The 15,579-nt window shown below is 41.2% G+C and overlaps 1 protein-coding gene across 1 annotated transcript in view; it reads left to right on the forward strand.

Moving 5' to 3' along the window:
• Window positions 1-6,926: 6,926 nt before the first annotated feature.
• LOC126252184 (uncharacterized) overlaps window positions 6,927-15,579 on the forward strand; it is a 140,180-nt gene continuing 131,527 nt past the window's right edge. Inside the window, exon 1 of the mRNA XM_049953055.1 lies at window positions 6,927-7,175. Coding sequence (XP_049809012.1) covers window positions 6,927-7,175 — 249 coding nt within the window. The remainder of the gene's footprint in view (window positions 7,176-15,579) is intronic.

The following is a 15,579-nucleotide window of genomic DNA, read 5'->3' on the forward strand; positions in this document are numbered from 1 at the left end:
AAATTAAAATAAAATATAGTAATAAAAGAAATTCAGTTTACTAGTCTATATGTTACTACTTTTTTGTATGCAACAAAGTCATCTGTGATATGTACTATTACAAAAAAGTATCACTACAACCTGTGGTCTATGATGTCACAGAATGTAAATGACAACATGACTATTATGCCATTTATCATTTAATAATGTGTTAATTTAGCCTGCAAGCTGATTTATTGTGTATTTCAGTGGGTCATAATTAAATGGTGTCCACTCCACTGCAATGTCCATTCCTGACTCATGAAAACCATTTTCATTACATTGTGACTGAACCAGGTAGACAGGAGGATGGTAGTGCTAGAACATAAAAAAATGAAATGAAGGCAACTTGTATGAAAAATAATCTATGTTAATGATAGAATTAAATCAGATCTATAAATCTGTATTAAATTTTCACTGATTGATGTTACTTGAAATACAGTTATAATTGGGAGTGAACTGAAGTACTTTACATATAGCTTAAGGGACAAAGTGAAAACAAAGCGATTTAGTGCTGTCCTATCAAGTTTGCTTTGCTGCAGTTAAAACTGTTTCTATCAGTAAGTATTAGTAAATTTAAATATTGTTTTTAAAAAAGAAACTGAAGGTGGAACACTGAATTCTATGTTGACCTTTGGCTGAATAATTATATCTATTATATTAGGTATTACAGAAACATAAAGTGTCAAGTAATTTTGTGTTGTAACCAGAGCTCAGAAGTGAGTGACATGTTACATCAGAACCAATTTTTAACATGTGAAAATTTTGTTAAAGAACCAAAGGTCTTTTAGTCTGAAAAAGTCTATGCAATTCCAATTTGCTGTTCTCTATTCTTCCATGAATACTGATAGCAGGAGATGTACGTTAGCTGTATCACACTGTGAATTTTACCGTATAACCTGCATTTGTAAATCTGAAGTGCTCTGTGGTGTGCCAGTCACCAAATTATGTATTTATTTCTGTTTAGTTCATTCTAGCTCTATCATTACAGTTCAAAAGGAATCGGATGTTAAATACTTTAAAATACGATTCATTCCATTATAAACTACTTTAATCCACTGTCTCTGTTACTATTTATATGCCAGTAGACCTGCAATTGTGGCTTCCAGTCATGATTACAAAGCCTTCAGCAACTTTTACTCTTACAGATGCCTGAGTGAAAGCAAACGAGGTTCACAGTGTCTTTCAGCAGAAACCAGGAGGGAAAAGTATTATCCTAAGATAGCAGAGGTCTTAAACTAATTGATATGTCAGAATTACTCAAAAATTTTCAGGAGGAGATCAACAAAGTAGAAAGTTTCTAATACTTTTATTTTGTAGCTATGGAAGCAACGATATGATACTATTGTTGCCATAGTCATTAGTCTGAAGATTAATGTTACTCCATCCAGTGCCAGTCTCATTGGCTCTGAGTAACTAATGCATCATACATTTATATGAATCTGCTTACTCTCCTTGACTCTTGGTCTCCCTCTATGATTAACATAGCCCTCTCTCCTCCATTACCAAATTATATGTTCTTTGAACCACAGTATGTGTCTACAGAAACTATATCCCCTTTCACGAAAGTTCTGCCATACAGCTTCTTGTCTAATTTGAGTCAGTATCTCTTAATTACTTAATGTACCCAACTAATGAGGAAACACCGAAATTAATAAGCTTCTTTTCTGTTCTCGCCTGTTCTCTTTATCGTCCATATTTCACTTCCATAACACCATAACATGTTACACTCCAATCAAATGCCGAAAAAGAAAGACTTCCTAAAATTCAAATTTATATTTGAACAGATTTATCTTACTCAGAAAAGCATTTCTTGCTACTGCCAGTGTGAATTTTATACTATTTTCAGTCCGTCATCGGGCATGTTTACTTTTAGTGTTTCACTTCCCGATTAAGTTCCCTCAACGTCATTTTATTTATTTGAGCGCAATACTTAGCCATCTATTTGTTTCACTGGTAATCTTCTTATAACATCCTTTCAAAACGCTAAATGTAGTCGTTTCATATCATTATAAAAGATAATAAAAAGTACCTGTAAAGAAACTTTGTACATGTCATTACAGTACATACATTGTATACTAAGTATTTTTTTTTTAATTATAGAGATGTACATGACAAATTTTAAGGTCTGCAGTATTAAGTCTACGAGCAAACCTACCTCACTAGTAGTTTTGGAATCTGAGAGAAAATTGTAACCTTCCTTCCAGAGTACATAAAAAAATCATTAGCTGCCTACACTGTAAATGCTGCGCGTCATCAGCGTGTGGATGAAGCTAAAAGTCTGTTCGTGTTAGTTCTACGCATATAAAGGCGTAACAGGGAGCTACAGGTTACAGATCAAAAAGGAGCTGCAGCGTAGAAAACGCAGTAGACAAAAACATTTTACCAAAGTGGTCACGGTGATGAAGTATATATGTATGACGTCAAATGGAGATAAGTGAAAGTCAAAAACCCCTCATTGCTTAAATAAAGCTACGTAGGACGTTTCTGGATGCTGCATTTCTTCAAAGTAATTCACATAGCGCTAGCCATTACCTTTTATGGATCTTTCAGTCTTTCGCTGTCTCTGATGAGTTGCTACGGCATTGGCAAATGTTAAACTCTTTACTTTTTATCCTTAAACTTTAACACTCATTGCAAATCTTCCTTAGGTTCTTTTACCGCTTGCTTTATGTAGAGATTTTATAATCCGTTGCACCGCTGTCTCATTTCCTTGTCAATTATGAGGGTTACTCGAAAGCAAGTCCACAATGTATTTTAGATATCCAATTTGATATCCAATTTGTTTTCCATACCTTTGATATTTTTACAGTATGTTGTTACATTCTTGAGAGACAAAATGTCATTTCTCCAGATGGTCTCTGTCTCTCTCTCCGTCTTACTAAGGGCTGTACATCTTCATGGTAAGAGTCTTGAACGGGACGTTTGAAGCACTGTTTAGCAGCTTCATATCTCGATCTGCCAAACGCTTCTTTGAGTTTATGAAAGAGTTAGCAGTAACATAGTGCCACATCAGAGGTGTAGGGTGGTTGTCCAAAGCTGTCCACCCAAGCTCTGCGATCGTGGTGGTTGGGCTTTAGGATACAACAGTAAATAATCATATTTTCCAATGCTATCGAATATGACACCCTCAAGAGTGGAGTATTTTTCATGATTGTTACATACGTGTCAGAAACTGATTGGGGTTCAGCAGGGCATGATGTTCATAAGCAACCGTGTTCCTGAATAAAAAAACAGTGGTCATCACTTTTCCTGCTGGACGTTACAGTTCTGAATTTCTTCTTCTTCGGCAGGTTTTCATGATGTCAATCGCCTTTTCATCTTTGGTTCAGAGTGCTGCAACCATGTTTCATCTCGTTCACAATTACTACAAAGAAATCAACTCCAGAATTATCGTATTGTTCCAACATTTTACTGCACACTGTCCTCGGTGTACCATAGTGGGCATCCGTCAACATTCTGACGCAAACCTTTCAACTCTCTCAATATTCTGCACACATTCACTTCTCCTACTCCCAATCGGATTGACAGTTCGTTCACTGTTACACGCTTGTCGACCAAAATCAGATTGTGAATACGCTGCACATTGTGATGAGTCTGTGCAGTGATCGGTCTGCCGCTGCGTGGGAGGTCGCTTGCCCTGCGACTAGCGGAGCTCCCATCACCGGCGTCATCCCCACACACCTTCCTCCATCTCTTGTCAGTGTTTGCCGGCCGAAGTGGCCGTGCGGTTAAAGGCGCTGCAGCCTGGAACTGCAAGACCGCTACGGTCGCAGGTTCGAATCCTGCCTCGGGCATGGATGTTTGTGATGTCCTTAGGTTAGTTAGGTTTAATTAGTTCTAAGTTCTAGGGGACTAATGACCTCAGCAGTTGAGTCCCATAGTACTCAGAGCCATTTAGACCATTTTTTGTCAGTGTTTGTTTCTGGCTCGTTCTCAAGACTCAGAAACTCTATAACAGCACGCTGCTTCAGACCAATACCAAGTGAAGCTGCCACATGGACGGAGTGCAACGACAGCGCGACTTGCGGAAACAGGTTGAATTTAATTTGAATACACGCAGGAAGAATGTTGCTATGACCTCCGTGAATAGCTAAGGTGTAGAAAAAACTTTGGGTTATTTAAGAAAATGTGCATTTCTTTAAGAATGACCTTCGTCTATTTTCTGCAGTTTGTTTTCTGTACAAGTTACAAATGACCTTTCGTTCCCTGATTTTATCCCTGATAGCTTTAATCGAAACAAGGCCCAAGGTACTCATAGCCTTGGGAAAATCAACCATGACCAAACTCTTCCACCTGGTGTGCAAGAGGTATGAGACCCCAGGACTTCAACAAGAATATAATAATTCCAATTCCAAAGAAAGTAGGTGCTGACAAGTGTGAATGTAACAGAACTATCAGTTTAACACGTCAATTGGTGTAACGTGACCTCGGAAAACATCAGTTTCAGTTCCAGAGAAATGTAGGAACATGTGAGGCAGTACTGACCCTATGACGTATCATAGAAGATAGGTAAAGGAAACGCAAACATACATTTATAGCATTTGTAGACTTAGAGAAAATTTCGGTTAATTTTGATTGGAACACTCTCTATGAAACTGTGAAGGTAAAGAGGTAATATACAGGTAGCGAAAAGGTGCTTACAACTTGTACAGAAACAAGTTGGCAGTTATAAGAGTCGAATGACATGAAAGGGAAGCAGTGGTTGAGAAGGGAGTGAGACAGGGTTGTAGCGTATCCCTGATGTTATTCAATCTGTACATTGAGCAAGCAGTAAAGGAAACCAAAGGAAAATTTGGAGCAGGAATTAAAGTCCAGGGAGAAAAAATAAAACTTTGACTTTTACTGATAACGTTGTAGTTCTGTCAGAGTCAGCTAAGGACGTGGAAGGGCAGTTGATGAAGGGAAAGGAGAATGTCTTGAAAGGACGAAAAGACATGAACATCAACAAAGCAAAACTAGGATAATGGAATGTAGTCGAATTAAAACAGATGATGTTGAGAGAATTAGATTAGGAAATGAGGCACTTAAAGTAGTAGATGATTTTTGTTATTTAGGCAGCAAGTAACTGATGAAGACCATAGCAGAAAGGATGTCGCCTGGCAATGACAAGAAAAGTATTTCTAAAGAAGCGAAATTTATTAATGTAGAGTCCAAATTTAAGTTTGAGGACGTCTTTTCTGAATGTATATGTATGGAGTGTAGCCATGTATAGAAGTGGAATATGGACGGTAAAGAGCTGAGACAAAAGGGGAATAGAAGCTTTTAAAATGTGGTGCCACAGAAGAAAGCTAAAGATTGGATGGATAGATTATGCAACTAGTGACGGGGTACTGAATAGAACTGGGGAGAAACGCAATCTGTGCGAAGCCTGTGTAGAAGAGAAGAGATAGGTTAATATGACATATTCTGGGACATCAACGGATCGCCAATTCAGTACTGGACGGAAGTGTAGGAGGTAAAAATAGTAGAAGGAGACCAAGTGATGAATATAGTAAGCTGATTCAGATGGATGTGGGTCGCAGTAGTTACGCGGAGATCAAGAGACTTGCAAAAGATAGTGCAACATCTAGATCTGCGTCTAACCAATCTTCAGGCTGAAAACCGTAAGAATAAATACTTAAGAATTCCGAACAAGATATTTTACGTCATTAATCCATCATTACTGACCGTACGACTTATCTTATCTCAGAAGATAGATTAAGGAAAGGCAAACCTACGTTTCTAGCATTTGTAGACTTAGAGAAAGCTTTTGACAGTGTTGACTGGAATACTCTCTTTCAAATTCTCAAGGTGGCAGGGGAAAATACAGAGAGCGGAAGGCTATTTACAATTTGTACAGAAACCAGATGGCAGTTATAAGAGTCGAGGGGCATGATAGGGAAGCAGTGGTTGGGAAGGGAGTGAGACAGGGTTGTAGCCTCTCCCCGATGCTATTCAACTGTATATTGAGCAAGCAGTAAAGGAAACGAAAGAAAAGTTTGGAGTAGGTATTAAAATCCATGGAGAAGAAATAAAAACTTTTAGGTTAGCTGATGACATTGTAATTCTGTCTGGGACAGCAAAGGACTTGGAAGAGCAATTGAACGGAATGGACAGTGTCTTGAAAGGAGGATATAAGAAGAACATCAACAAAAGCAAAACGAGGATAATGGAATATAGTCGAATAAAGTTGGGTGATGCTGAGGGAATTAGATTAGGAAAGGAGACACACTTAAAGTAGTAAAGGAGTTTTGCTATTTGGGGAGCAAAATAACTGATGATGGTCGAAGTAGAGAGGATATAAAATGTAGACTGGCAATGGCAAGGAAAGTGTTTCTGAAGAAGAGAAATTTGTTAACATCGAGTATAGATTTAAGTGTCAGGAAGTCGTTTCTGAAAGTATTTGTATGGAGTGTAGCCATGTATGGAAGTGATACATGGAAGATAAATGGTTTGCACAAGAAGAGAATAGAAGCTTTCGAAGTGTGGTGCTATAGAAGAATGCTGAAGATTAGACGGGTAGATCACATAACTAACGAGGAGGTATTGAATAGAATTGGGGAGAAGAGTAGTTTGGGGCACAACTTGACTAGAAGAAGGGATCGGTTGTTAGGACATGTTCTGAGGCATCAAGGGATCACCAATTTAGTATTGGAGGGCAGCATCGAGGGTAAAAATCGTAGAGGTAGACCAAGAGATGAATACACTAAGCAGATTCAGAAGGATGTAGGTTGCAGTAGGTACTGGGAGATGAAGAAGCTTGCACAGGATAGAGTAGCGCGGAGAGCTGTATCAAACCAGTTTCAGGACTGAAGACCACAACAACAACAATCTCTCATTAATAGGAGGCTCATCGGTATGTGCAACTCTGCTCCACAGCAAGCAGCTTTGCACGACAGATGATTGACATCAGCTTCACCTGATACATGGCGTCGCGTCGTACTGAGTTCTCGTGTCTGCCGACAGGCGGCGCGCGGGCGCTGCGGCTGGTGCGCGTGCGCGTCCCTCCGCTGGTGGCTCGCGGCATGACGGCGCGGCTCGAGTGCCGCTTCGAGCTGCAGCGGGACCGCCTCTACTCTGTCACGTGGTACAAGGACCACGAGGAGTTCTACCGATACGTGCCGCGCGCGCCCACGCCGCAGCACAGCTACCGACTCGAGGGCGTTCGAGTAGTCGTGAGTAGCTCTTGTAATGCAAAACACTAGTAGCTTTTCCTTTTTCAGAATTAATATACCGGGTTATCAAACAGTCAGTATAAATTTGAAAACTGAATAAATCATGGCATAATGTAGATAGAGAGGTACAAATTGACACACATGCTTGGAATGACATGGGGTTGTATTAGAAACAAAAATATTCAAAAGTTCAAAAAATGTCCGACAGATGGAGCTTCATCTGATCAGAATAGCAGAACAACAAAGTAAGACAAAGCAAAGATGATGTTCTTTACAGGAAATGCTCAATATGTCCACCATCATTCCTCAACAATAGCTGTAGTCGAAGAATAATGTTGTGAATAGCACTGTAAAGCATGTCCGGAGTTATCGTGAGGCATTGGCGTCGGATGTTGTCTTTCAGCATCCCTAGAGATGTCGGTCGGTCACGATACACTTGCAACTTGAGGTAACCCCAAAGCGAATAATCGCACGGACTGAGTTCTGAGGGACCTGGGAGGCCAAGCATGACGAAAGTTTCGGCTGAGCACACGATCATCACCAAACGACGCGCGCAAGAGATCTGTCGGACATTTTGTGAACTTTGTTTTTTTTTTTTTTGTTCTAATAACACCCCATGTCGTTCCAAGCATGTGTGTCAATTGTTACCTCTCTATCTACATTATTCCGTGGTTTGTTAAGTTTTCAAATTTATACTGACTTTTTGATCACCCAGTAGCTTAAAAGTAACCTATACCTGTGCAACAAATCCTACCAATAACACGTTTTTGTGTCTCTCTCAGGGGAAATTTTATTACCTTTTACAGGCGTAGTACAGGACGACTACAAAATCGCTTTACAGTTGAACTAAAGGTGTTACTGTGTAAGATGGTGAGGACTCAAGGTTTAGAAGCTTCCATCGTGATCACCAATGTGGCAGCAGTGGTCCTCACGTGATATGCAACGTGACTGCCGCGAAACTGCTACGTGACTTTCACGTGACTGCCCGTGAGGGGGAATAAATTCTGTATTTTGAACATTTCACGGCCCTGTCAGCAACTGTATAAATATTAATTTTAAATTAACAACTGCCTCAGTTGCAATGTTTACCTAGATTTACCTAGATTTCAGTTGGGATAACCCAACCTTCTTCAGAATAAAAGGAACTACGATTTTTCCCAACTGAAACATAGATAAATCTGGGTAAACGTTACAACTGAGGCTGTTTTTAATTTAAAATTAATAAATTCTGTATTGACCCCTCCAATGTTCGCCTTTCGTTGTTTGGAGAACAACAGAGGCTGATACGAGTGACTTCACTGTGGAAGAGCGCCTAGTGACGAGTATATGGGTCCATGAATGGAACAGCAACAACAACGAAAATGTGATATATGTGACAGACAGGTTTCGTGAACGGTTCGGTTACGAGCTACCAAGACGTCAGACTTTTGACCACATGGCAGAAGGAAGCCTTGCGCCTGAGAAGTGTTCTAGATCCTGACCACCACCATCCTACCCCCCACCCCAATTGGTTCGTCCATCAACCCGAATGGGAATATGTGCTGAAGTTAGCTTGTCAGTGATGCGTTCATCCTGCAATTCGACCAGAAATTGTGGTACAGAGCATGAAATTTAAAGAATAAAAAAGCAATCCCACATGAAAAGTCACTTTTGATTGAAAGCATTCGGACCAAAGGCAATCAGTGAACTAAATAAGAATGACATATACTGCTACAGATATATCAAGCCGTGTAGGGATAATCATGATATACATACAGAAATTTTTGACAAATAACTGTGTTATTGAAGTTACAATGAAATAATTGCAGGTATAAAAAGACTTTCTGACAGCCCTGTACACAAGAGGATGAAACCAGCGACACTACACACACACACACACACACACACACACACACACACACACACACACGGAGATAAAGACACAGACAGAGACGTAAGTACACTTCTGAGCAGTAGGACCAATGTATATCCAAGTATGCTATAAAAAATAGTGTAAAACTAACTGGAACCAGAATAGTGTCTAAAATAAGCTGTGATATAAAACGATTAGTGAGACTAATTACCGCCAATGTAAGCACAGAGAAGGAAAACAAGAAAGTGAGAGGGAGAGACAGAGAGAGATTTGCTCGGAGCAACGCTTCATGTTACATTCTACAGGGTGAGTCACTAACTATTGCCACCAAGAATAACTCCGAAAGTATGAAAGGAGCCGAAAAGTTTGTGGGACAAAAGTTGCATGGGACAACGGGGCCATAATATGACTGGTTTTTTGTTGCTAGGTGGGGTCGCTTTAGAGATACGAAGGTCACCTTTTTTTTAATGGGATGCTGTAGTTTGGTACTTATTTTCTCATAGTGGCTATCGAGACGAATCCAATGACGTGTAACAGTAAGGTCTTTGAAGGTCAACGAAGGGCACAAAGGTGGCATGAACGTCCATCTACAGAAGGTGTTCGGAGTGCTGATCATTGGTATCAATAGAGTGCTGCAACCTTCTTATCATGGATTGAGTGGTATTCCTTATCACATCGGCACTTATCGAAGCACATGCTCTGACAATTCTCTCTCGCACATTTCAGGTGTAGTTGAAACGTCTTTATAAACAATGTTTTTATCGAAACCCCACAAGAAAAACTCCAGAGGCGTCAAGTCTGGTGAAAGAGCCGGCCACGATACATCTGCTCCGCGTCCAGTACAACGATTTAGGAATTGTCTCTGCAACTCATCTCTAGCCATCAGTGAAAATAGTGCCGGACACCCATCTTGTTGATATCACATTCTTTCCTTGTCTCTAAAGGTATTTCTTCCAATAGCAGATCTAATGTTTCTTGCAGGAATGAGGTGTATTTCCTTCGATGAAATAGGGGCCTATAATTCTGTGCTCCAGAATCCCCGTCCATACATTGACCAACCACGGTTTTTGGTGTGCAACTTGCCGCAGTCAGCATGGATTTTCAGTTGCCCAATAATGCATGTAATGCAAATTAACATTTCCATGGTTCGTGAATATAGCCTCGTCAGTAAATAAACTAAAATTAATAAATGTGTCATCCCTCTGAATCTGAAGTTGAGCCCATTAGTGTTGTAATGTGAAACTGTCGAATGGTGTTTACATGTCAGTGGCATGTTAGATGGATACACCGTATTCGGCGAATCTTTACTATTTGTGCGATATACGAGAGAGAATTGTCAGAGCATTTTCTTCGATAAGTGCCGAAGTGATAAGAAATACCACTCAATCCATGATAAGAAGAATGCAGCACTGAATTGATACAAATTGTCATCACTTCGAACACCTTCTGTAAATGGACGTTCATGCCACAATTTTTACCTTCGTTGACCTTCAAAGACCTTACTGTTACACATCATTGGATTCGTCTCGATAGCTGCTATCAGAAAATAAGTACCAAACTACGTTTTTCTGTCATCAGTCTTCTGATTGGTGATGCGGCCCGCCACGAATTCCTCGCCTGTGCTAACTTCTTCGTCTCAGTGTAGGCACTTGCAACCTACGTCCTCAATTATTTGCTGGATATATTCCAATCTCTGTCTTCCTCTACAGTTTTTGCCCTCTACAGCTCCCTTTAGTACCATGGAAGTCATTTCCTCATGTCTTAACAGGTGTCCTATCATCCTGTCTCGTCTCCATATCAGTGTTTTCCGAATATTCCTTTGCTCTCCGATTCTGCGTAGAACCTCTTCATTTCTTACGTTATCAGTGCACGTAAGTTTCAACATTAGTCTGTAGCACCACATCTCAAATGCTTCGATTCTCTTCTGTTCTGCTTTTCCCACAGTCCATACAATGCTGTACTCCAGACGTACAATCTCAGTAATTTCTTCCGCAAATTTGATATTAGTAGACTTCTCTTGGCCAGGAAACTATAGAATCCAATTAAAAAAAATTAAACAAAGTTGACCTTCATATCCCTAACGTGACCCCCCTAGTAACAAAAAACCAACGCATATTATATCTCCCGTTGTCCCGTGCAATATTTGTCCCACAAACTTTTCAGCTACTATCATACTTTCGGAGTTATTCTAGGTGGCAATAGCTAGTGACTCACCCTGCATAATGAGCCAAATCCATGGAGTAGTGGTACTATGCTTACCAACTTCTGGGCGTCATGCGGACATCAAAAATTTCTGTAGATTCCAGAAGTGCTTCGTCAGGGTATTCATTGTCTGGATACGACACTACGTGTTATGTTTGCAATAGATGAGAACATTCTGTTCTTGCAGAATAGCGCAAGAGCACTATTTAGCGAGATAAGGGTGTCAGTCACACCTTGAATGAAGACTGTTGCTGAATTGACGATAGTTTGTCTGGGTCACCAGACACAGTTACTTGATTTTCAGGCAAATGCCCCACGGACGTTTAGGAAAATGACAGGCATTTTTCTCATATCCCCCTCAAGGCAGCAACAGGAAATAATTTATGCAGATCACAGACAGATGCTGTACATATGAACGTCACTCCCAAAGAAATGCACAACATTCTTTCAAAAATCCATCTTTTTTTGTACAGCATTGCTATTCACGATAGAAACATTCTTCTTGCCTGTATTCAAATTCATTTCAACCTGTTTCCGCAAGTGGTATTGTAATATCACTCTGTCAAGATGGTTGCTGCACTTGATGTTCGTCTGAAGCAATGTGCTGTTGCAGAGCTCCTGTGTTGCGATACCGAGACAGTGACAAACATTGACGAGAGATGGAAGAAAGTGTATGGGGATGATGCTGTAGATCGCAGTACAGTTATTCGTTGCGCTAACAGATTATGTGGGCACGAAAATGCTCGGAACCCCCCGTGCAGCGGCAGACCGAACGCTCCACGGACTGCTGACAATGTGCAGCGTATTCACAGCCCCATGTTGGCTGACAAACGCGTAACACTGAACGAACTGTCAGTCGGAGTGAAAGCGGGACAAGCAAGTGAGTGCAAAATACGGAAAGTTGAAATTGAGAAAGTTTGCGCTAGTTGGGTGTCAAGAATGTTGACAGAAAGAAACACGGAAGACAGCGTGGAGCAAAATGTTGGAACAATACGTGAATTCTGGAGATGATTTCTTCGCGAGAATTATGGTAGAAGATGAAACATTGTTGCATCACTTTGAACTGCAGACGGAAAGATAATCAGTGGAACAACATTGTGCAAAATTGTCAAAGAAGAAGAAATTCCAAATTGCGTCTTCAGCAGGACAAGTGACGGCTACTGTTTTATTTTTTATTCAGAGGACTTGCTTATGGGTATATCAATTCTGCCATGCGTATGCTGAGCCTTAAAAGCTTTCATCTTGGAATGTGTTGCGTTGGACAACATCGACAAAAATGATGTTTTGTTTTTGCATAATAACGCCCGGCTATATGCAATGCGAAAACCGCCTCAGAGATCACAAGGCTTGGGTCGACAAGACAGACACCGGCCGTGCAGCCAAAATCTGGTATCGTGTGATTACCACCTCTGCGGTAAACTGAAGGGTTCCATTTCCAGAACGAGATTTTAAGATGGTGACTACCTTATGAAGGCTTCTAAACTGTTATTCAAGCGTCATAGTCCTTACTCCTGTCGTGCAGGAGTGCAGGCGTTAGCTGCTTGGCGCCGTAAGCAACCGGCAACCCTTCTGCCACTTCGGGCACGCGTGCGGCCTACATGGTCCCTGCAGGCCTCAGCGCCACGAACTCGCCCTGTCGCAGTAACGGAGGCCAGGCGGCGGTACCAGCGCTATTAGAGGCCGCCACTTCCAAGGGACCTATTCGCGTCCGCCATACACGTGTTCAGAAAATAATGCCGCGATTATTCCGCCGCTGGCCGCTGTAAAGGTCGACCCCAGGGATACACAAGTCATTTCTTCCGGCATCGAGAGACTCCCAGCTTCCGGGCAGGTGCTGCTCACCCCATCGTCTTTGGACTCTCTCTAAGTCCATCGTAGGGATCGACACTACTGTATTCTGAATTCGTCGTGGTGCAAACTGAGTGTATCCAAGACAGACCTCTGTTCCTGTGCTGGTGCTATTCAGGACAGCTTCATCGGACATCGAATAATTTCCATACAAATTATTTATCTAAGAAGATCCTAATTGTGTTACTTTGTCAGACTCTGAAATCACCATAATGTCAAGTCTTCATACGTGTGAGACACTGTAATTGTGATTTTGCTGTTATTGTCGAAGCAGGCGTTTCTTCCTTGGTCAATAAATTTTTGTAAGTTTTGATCACAGTTTTTCCTGTGCTGATGTGAGGGGCACATCAGAAGTAACGAAGACTCCGTGTAAAGATGAAATTTTTTTCACAAGGATGTGCCGATACACTGTAAAAAGTTTGAACGGTACTGAAAAGAAACTGGATGTTTAAAAATGTATTGTGCATCTCTTTTGGAGCGACCCTCGTGACATTTCTTCCCTTAAATCCATAAGATATCGTGCCAGCAAGACAGAAGAAAGAAGGAAGATTAGTCCCCAACGTCCAGCACAAGCTCTCATTGTGGGAGGAAATCAACGTTTGGTTTTGAAAGGAACGTTCCTGTCACGTGCCTTAGGTAACCTCAGGAAACAACGAGATGTCAAAATCTGGATAACCGAAGGGTGGTTTGAAAAAGCGTCCTCCCTTATGAGAGTTGAGTGAATTAACAACTATGCTGCTTCGCTCGGTGCCAACAGGACAGACTTTCGGTACGGAAATAAGTTTCATACCCAAGATCAGATGGGTAGTTCCGATAACTAATGAAGAGGTACTCATCCAATCAGGTAGAAAGGAAATTTCCGGTACAACTTGACAAAAAGGAGGAATCAGTTGATAGGGTACATTTTGGGACACCAAAGAGTGGTCAGTTTGGTAAGAGAGAAATGTGGAAGATGGGAAAATTGCAGAGGTGGACCAAAACTTGCAAACAGTAAGCACGCCCAAGTGAGTAGTTACTGCAGAGATGGGGAGACTTGCATACGATAGACCACCGTGGCGTGTCTTCAGAATAAAGACAACAAAAACAACATCCAGTATGAGCTAAATAATGTCAAGTGTGGAATCTACAGTAGCAAGGTAGTACCAGGAAAAAAAGAAAATTTATGTAAGTTGACTTTTCACAGGACCAAAATTTTGCCAATACTCATCTGGTGAGTACGTGCAGTAGTTGGGAATTAGTCAGGTGACAGACTGTTCTGTTTTATGGAATAGAAAGCCAAGTGGTGTGTGTAAAATAGAAAGACAAAGCTGTGTAAAATTTGTGCATTTGAGTCAGATCGAGGAGGCGGAATGACTAAAACACTCGATTCGAATTGGGAAGAGGCTGTGATCGTGTATGTGTTCAGAAGCACTGACAGAGGTTTTCAGTAGTTTTCCGAAATTATTTAACGAGAAAGGAATTATGGTGCATTTGAATAAGTCACAGGCGGTTGACTTCACGAAACTTGTAATCGCGAACTTGTGCTCCATTAGTAGTGACCTGGTCGTCGGCTGTACGATAAATCCTAAATTCCTTGCTTAACTGCTATTCAGAAGTGTGTGAAAAAATAAATGTCTAGGTAAAACTTGGTGTAAAGAGATCGTAAAACAGGGAGGACACAAAGCCTCTGGAAAAGATGTAGGGTCCGATTAACAAGACAAGTGCTAAACATGTAGAACTTCCTCAAAAAAAAGTATTTTTCGCCAAGGTAGGGTATATTTTCATAGGTGTTTACTTAAACTACTATTGGCCAGTTTCTGCTGGAGGCCGATTTAAAGTCTAATAAATCACCCCGTATTAGAGTGCGCCAAAAGCAACGAATCATTTTCATTAAACCCATTTTTAACATAGAAAACATATATCTTTCACAAACTTGCAACATGCTGCAGGTGAAAAATAGGTCCGGAACTTGTCTTATACACTGAAGAGCCAAAGAACCTGGTACACCTGAGTAATACCGTGTAGACCCCCCCCCCCTCCTCCACCCTCCCCAGAAAACGCAGAAGTGATGCAAAACAAAGTGACATGGACTCGACTAATGTCTGAAGTAGTGCTCGAGCGAACTGACACCATGAATCCTGCAGGGCTGTCCATAAATCCTTAAGAGCACTAGGGGGTGGAAATCTCTTCTGAACAACACGTTGCATGGCATCCCAGATAGGCTCAATAATGTTCGTGTTTGGGAAGTTTGGTGTTTAAACACAGAAGAATGTTCCTGGAGCCACTCTGTAACAATTCTGGACGTATGAGGTGTCGCATTGTCTTGCTGGAATTGTCAAAGTATCATGGGTCTTATATCACTCATACTGCACACGCCCCACTGCATTACAGAGCCTCACCAGCTTGAACAGTCCCCTACTGACATGCAGAGTGCATGGATTCATGAGACACTCTCCATACTCGTACGCTTCCGACCGGGCAACATGTTTACAGTCATCAACAGTCCAACGTCGGTGTTGACGG

This window comes from Schistocerca nitens, chromosome 4, assembly GCF_023898315.1.
Source record: "Schistocerca nitens isolate TAMUIC-IGC-003100 chromosome 4, iqSchNite1.1, whole genome shotgun sequence".
In the NCBI taxonomy this organism is placed as follows: domain Eukaryota; kingdom Metazoa; phylum Arthropoda; class Insecta; order Orthoptera; family Acrididae; genus Schistocerca; species Schistocerca nitens.